The 6,190-nt window shown below is 41.4% G+C and overlaps 1 protein-coding gene across 1 annotated transcript; it reads right to left on the reverse strand.

Annotated features, from left to right (window-relative positions):
• Window positions 1-1,391: 1,391 nt before the first annotated feature.
• LOC108249963 (histone H3-like) lies at window positions 1,392-2,432 on the reverse strand. Its single transcript, XM_037976749.1, has 2 exons — window positions 2,377-2,432; window positions 1,392-1,755 (listed from the first exon to the last, which is right to left on the reverse strand). Exons 1-2 carry the CDS (start codon window positions 2,430-2,432, stop codon window positions 1,392-1,394), a joined length of 420 nt encoding a protein of 139 aa, XP_037832677.1.
• Between the last annotated feature and the right edge of the window lie 3,758 nt (window positions 2,433-6,190).

Genomic DNA, 6,190 nt, shown 5'->3' on the forward strand with positions numbered 1-6,190 from the left:
TTTTAAAATTGAACTATCCCTCAATTTTATGGCTTTTTAAAACTATTTTTAGTGGACATTTTATCTTATTTTCTAACCCTTTTTAGTATTCCCAGGTTTTATTTCTTATGGATATTAAGTCAAGTCAAATTTATTTATATAGCACTTTTCAGCAACAGAGCAGTACAAAGTGCTGTACAACATGCAAACATAAAAATACAGAGTCATAAAACACACACAACGATATCTAAAATATAAAGCTAAACATATCTAAAACATGAGACACTAAATAAGGCAAAGTCGTACTAAAGATAAACCAAAGATAAATTGAGGAGAACCAAACTACAATATAACATAAACTAAACTAGAGTTTAAAAACCTCAGCCAAACAGAAATCATGAAAACACACACCCAATTTAAAGTTACATAAAAATACAGAGTAAAACTTATCTAAAACAAGTCATACTAAAAATAAACTAAAAATAAAGATAAAGAATAACTATTTTGAAAGTAAAGGTTTTCCATCCTGTCGTTTGGGTCTCGTTACACAAATGTGTATTATCCTTGTTTTTTCAAACCATCGACCACTTAAGCATCTTGGTGGCTACACATGCAGATGCAGGATCTTCAAAAACACTTACAAAGGTGACTAGAAGTCATACTCTATGGATCCACACACCATGATGTCGGTAATAACTCTTCTGTGTCTCTCCAACATTGGCAGGATTGGTCCTGCCAATATTGTGGAAACAGAACAGAACCTACAGTCATGCTGAACATATTAACTTGCCACTGTAATGGGAATAAAAAGTGGTTCAGTGATTCTCAGCTATATAGCTTAAATTATTTATCCTAAGACAAAACTCTTCGTTATCCTCTTTGTTAAAGAAAATTCCTGTTTGTCAGTCTGTATCTGGAAGTCCCACAGTAACTTAGCCCTGTCATTCTCCACCACCTTAGGTGGGGTTTCCCACTTTGACTGCAGGAGTTCCAGTCCATACTCTGTACAGATGTTCCTGTACATTACTCTAGCCACTTGGTTATGGCGTTCCATGTATGCTTTGCTTGGCTGCACCTTACATCCTGTTATTATGTGCTGCACTGTCTTAAGTGCATCTTTACACAGCCTGCATCTTGGGTCCTGGCTAGTATGATAGACCACGGCCTCTGTTGCTCTTGTACTGAGGGCCTGCTCTTGTGCTGGCATGATTGCCTCTGTGCTCTCCTTCAGTCCAGCCCTTTCTAGCCATAAATAGCCTCAATCTGCCGGTGGCAAATTCAAATTCAAATTCAAAAATACTTTATTAATCCCAAAGGGAAATTAAATGTCATTGTAGGTCATAATCCTGGTTTCGTTAAAGGGTTGTTATAGATGCTGATGGCTGTAGGCAGGATGGATGTCTTGTAGCAGTCTATCCTGATGTGTTCTCGATCATGGTGTCCTCAAAGAGGCCCACCAGGCGAGCCTCGCTGGCCTCCTGCAGAGCCATGACAGCAGAGTTCTGGAAGCCCAGGTCGATATTGAAGTCCTGGGTGATCTCCTGAACCAGGTGCTGGAAGGGCAGCTTCAGGATGAGCAGCTTGGTGAACTTCTGGTAGTGGTGGATCCCCCTGAGAGCCACGGTACCAGGCCTGTAGCGATGAGGCTTCTTCACACCACCGGTGGCCAAGGCGCTCTTGCGGGCATTTTTGGTGGAGAGCTTCTTCCTGGGAGCTTTATCTCCAGTAGATTTACAAGTGATCTGCTTGGTTCTGGCATGACTGGACTTCAGGATTCTTAAACATAACAACACTTGTTGTTATGTTTATGCATCATAACAAAATGTCCAAAAGTAAAAGGTTTCAGTAAAAAAATCCTTGTAGCTGCACAGCATCCAATACCAGGGGAAATAATCATCCAGAAAAAGTGATTTACAACTAGAAAAAGAGGAATTAAAATTGTCTAAAGCAATATCTCAGAATGAGTGTAACAGAGCTACTCCAACATGCAGCCATCTTGAGCTGCACAATTCTAGAAGCCGAGCAGGGGCTTGTCTTTCCATGAGGGTTCCTCTTTCTCATCTTCCACATTGGGTTTCTGCTGTCTGAGACATTCACTTCGCAGATCATCATTGGGAGCTTTCTTCCTGATGTATTCCAGGATCTTGGTTTTTATCATGTATAATGGTTCTGTTGCCTATATAGTGGCTCTGGTGCTCACTAGTCCTCTGCCTCCCTCCTTTCTTTTACTGTACAGTCTCAGGGTTTTGATGTCTGTGGCTTGTGTCTCCTCCTTTGTCCAGGTTACTATACCAGCAGGGTATCTGATGACTGGCACTGCATATGTGTTGATGGCTTGGACTTTGTTCTTACCATTCAGCTGGCTCTTCAGGACAGGCAGTGCACAGGTTTGTGTGCCTGGTATGGTAGCTGTTGATGCCAATTCTCTTCTGTGTCTTGCACAGGTGACCCATGATCCACCTTTAGAGGTCATCTGTTTCTGACACCATGTACACAGACTCGGCTCCACTAAACCTGCCTGGTATCTCCCACAGGAGTTTCTATAGTCATCTACTGATAGGATAATAACTTCCATATCTGCTAGTGTGATTTCTGGTGAAACAGGTGTTACAAACTAGTCCAATTTTAAATGAGGTTTTGATGATTTCCTCTCTTTTATCTGTGCAGAATTTTTTTCTGCCTCTCTCAAAGAGCTGTCTTCCAGAAACAAAGTTAAAAAACAAAAAACAAAAACAGAAGTACAAAGCCCTGATGTGCACTAAAGTATACATCAATAAATTAATAATAAGTTTAGCTCTGAAAACTAACTCAAATTACTTATTAGATTTTTACTTTGGAAAATAAATCCAAATATAACATTAAAAAAACATTTTAAATATAAATATCATGCTTACTTTTTTTTTCTTCCATAAAATGAGAAGACTGGAAAAGGAATGTTGGCAAGGTTACAACCCCACACATCTGATAATATTTTAAAGCTAAAGTTGTCCTCTCTGAGAAACATCAGGACTTAATGGAGTGGCACAGATTGTATTACAAATATAGGCAAAAGCAAAATATGTACTACAGTGCAAAAAAAAATAAATAAAATGGCTGGGAAATTGAAATTAGTAAGGATGCATTATTTACAGATGTTTCATTATGTGTGCTCTGTAATTATAGCCGGTAACTTTTTTATGTGAAGGCAGAATTACAAATTTTACAATGAGGCATAATGGTCTGAATAGGAACCAAGTGGGACCAGTAGATGATCAAAAAATTGTATATTTCTGTGTGTTTTCTTGTTTTGGACATAACTATCATAAAGTCCAGTGAGACCTACAGTTTCTCTGATTGTTCGTAGTTTGTAACAGCTGAAGAGCAAATTCTTGATGAGCCCCCAGCTGGTGTTTTCTTTTTTCTCTTCTGCTGTGAGCTGTGGAGCACAAAATAAGAAAAATAGAATGAAATGAAAGCTTATTACCTAAATCTGTGTTTATTTTCTTGTTCCTTCTTATTTTATATGCTTATGTGCCAGGCTCTTTCCGCTAGTTTACTGATGATTCTTGCTCTCAGCCTGCCAATCTCCCCATGTTGTAAACAGCTAGTCTTTATCCATTTCCACCCATTATTTTCCAGCTACTTTTAGGCTCACCACAAAAGACCCCTTTTGGTCAATTGTACATCCTACTCTTGTTTCTGTTGAACTCCTCTCTGCTAAACTCAAATGCTTCCACTCCACAAGTAGACTTTCAGAAAAAAAAAATTCTTTTAATTTAGGACTTTTTGGTGAAAACATTTATTTGGATTACTTTTTGATATTATTTTTGAAAAGATTTATCTGCCTCACTGTATATTTTAGACTGAGTACTCGCAGACAACTGTCTGCATGTCTTCTTCCCTAAACAGGTTTTTTGACCATAGCTGGTACCTTTGTTATCATAGTTGGACTAATAATCCTTGACTTGAAATTTTAGAACATCCTTTTCATATATTTGGAGTTAAACTACGAACTTCGTGAGGAGCTGCGAGCCAGCAGCGTGCTCAGAAGTACCGCACCCCCAAGGACCTCCACCGCTGCAGCGTGCCCACAGCGGAAGCGCCACAATAGGCGGAACAGGAGGCAGAGGAAGGGTAAGCGTGGAGGTATCCGAGCTAGGTTAGTGGCTAGCCTGCACAAACCAGCTATCCCCACCATGATCCTGGCCAACGTACACTCTCTGGACAATAAATTGGACTTTATCCGCTTACTTCAGTCGGCTCAGAAGACTGTTCTGTTTTTGTGTTTACGGAAACCTGGCTCAACAACAGCATCCCTGACCACGCCATTCAGCTCGACTCTTAGGCAGACCCTAAGAGTGTGTTTCCTGGACTTTTTAAACACATAGACTTTCCAACCAGAGGATACAACACATTGGATCAGGTCTTCACCACATGTAGAGGAGCCTACAAAGCCCTCCCCCATCTTGGTGCCTCTGATCACCTCACCATTATCCTGAGGCCAGCTTACAGACCGCTGGTTAAGACAACCAGTTACTAAGCAGGTACGAGTGTGGCCAGATGGTTCTTCAGAGGCACTCCAGGAGTGCTTCAGCACAACGGAGGGGAATATGTTTAAGGAGGCTGCTACCCATAACAACACCACAAACATCCAGGAATACACAGAAACTGTCAACGCCTACATCACCAAAGTGCATTGATGATGTAACTAACCTCAAGACCATCACTGTTCGGGCTAATCAGAAGCCATGGCTGACGGGAGAGGTCCACAGGCTACTGAAGGCTAGAAATGATGCCTTTGAAGTAGGAGACCAGGTAGGCTTGAAGACAGCCTGTACCTCTCAGCTGCTTCAGGAGCCCTTAAGGACAGGCAAGCCCCAAAGGCCTCTTTCTTCAGCTTGACAGCCTCTATCACCGGTAATGTCCACCAGTAGATCCTCTGGTTGCTGCCATGACAAGCAATGATGATCCTCAGGCCACTTCAGTCGCATCTGCAATAGAGGCCCTGAGCATGGCCCATTCGGATTTCATGTCCATGACATCCCCCAGGACAGGTGAAAAACTCTCCCAGAGGTGTGAGTTGAAGATCTCACGGACAAGGTACTCAGCCAGATGTTCCTAGTTCACACTCACTACTCGTTCGGGTTTACTAGGTCTGTCCAGCAGCCTCCCTTGCCACCAGATCCAACTCACCACCAGGTGGTGATCAGTTGACAGCTCTGTCCCTCTCTTTACTGGAGTGTCTAAACCATAGGGATGCAGATCTAATGACACAATTACAAACCTGATAAAAATCCATGGAAAACTTGTTTTGCAAAATGAAACAGTCTCTGCGTCATCTTTCTTCCCCCCCCCCAGTTAGTAATTCTAATGTTGGCTGTTCAGCGAGCCTTCTGGTACTATTAGAAAGTTTTTTTGTACCGTTAGTTTAGTATTGTCATGTTTTAGCTTATTTAGCCTTCCTGTACATTTAGTTTAGTTTCTGTACATTTAGTTTAGTTTAGTTTATCTTAGCTCGTATTTTAGATATTGTTAGATTGTTAGATTCCTAATTGTTGTTTATTTTATTGTGTTGTTGTTTCTGTATGGTAAAGCACTTTGGATCGCCTTGCTGCTGAAGAGTGCTATATAAATAATTTTCTCTTCACTTCACTTTGGTTTCTTATCTTGTCCTCTCTTCTGCCTTCTTTATCCTCTTTTAGGTGGAGCTGTGGACAATGAGCCCTGTCCACTTGTGGAGATTACCTGGTCTCAGCCATTTTCCATGTGCCTGTTCAGGTTCTTGCTATTTAAGACCCAGCTTGGACAAACGGTTCTTGCCAGATTGTTGTACCATAAATAAGCTGGTCTAACCTTTTTTTTTTTTTTTTTAATTATTGGTTAATTCTGTACCTCCTGTAGTTTCTTGAAGTTTTATCTGTGGTGATCTGTGATTTCTGCACTTCCTGGTGGGCGTGGCCGGCTCCTCCTGCTGGTGTAGTTGGACTGCACACCTGAAGGGGATGAGGCATCAGATGAGCTGGTGTATTTAAGGCTGTGGTGGGAACCAGATCAGTGCTGGAGCATAGCTTACCGTGTGGTAAAGTCTCAGAGCCAGCTTAAGTAATCAGTCTGTCAAACTCAGAAATTTACTTACCTGTTTTTTTTGTGTACTCGTCTTTCCTAGTGAGTTTCCTGCTTGCCCGAGGATCCAGTCTGGTTCCGGTTCTTCTGCAAAAGCCCAGCCTTGAAG

Source organism: Kryptolebias marmoratus, linkage group LG7 (genome assembly GCF_001649575.2).
Source record: "Kryptolebias marmoratus isolate JLee-2015 linkage group LG7, ASM164957v2, whole genome shotgun sequence".
Classification (NCBI taxonomy): Eukaryota; Metazoa; Chordata; class Actinopteri; order Cyprinodontiformes; family Rivulidae; genus Kryptolebias; species Kryptolebias marmoratus.

What these genes read in the sequence shown, in the direction of transcription:
- LOC108249963 (XM_037976749.1), bottom strand. Translation starts at nt 2,432, where the DNA reads ATGGGTCACCTGTGCAAGACACAGAAGAGAATTGGCATCAACAGCTAC. An exon ending in ATCAACAGCTACCATACCAG is followed by an intron (nt 1,756 to 2,376) that starts GCACACAAACCT and finishes GTTATGTTTAAG; the next exon opens with AATCCTGAAGTCCAGTCATG.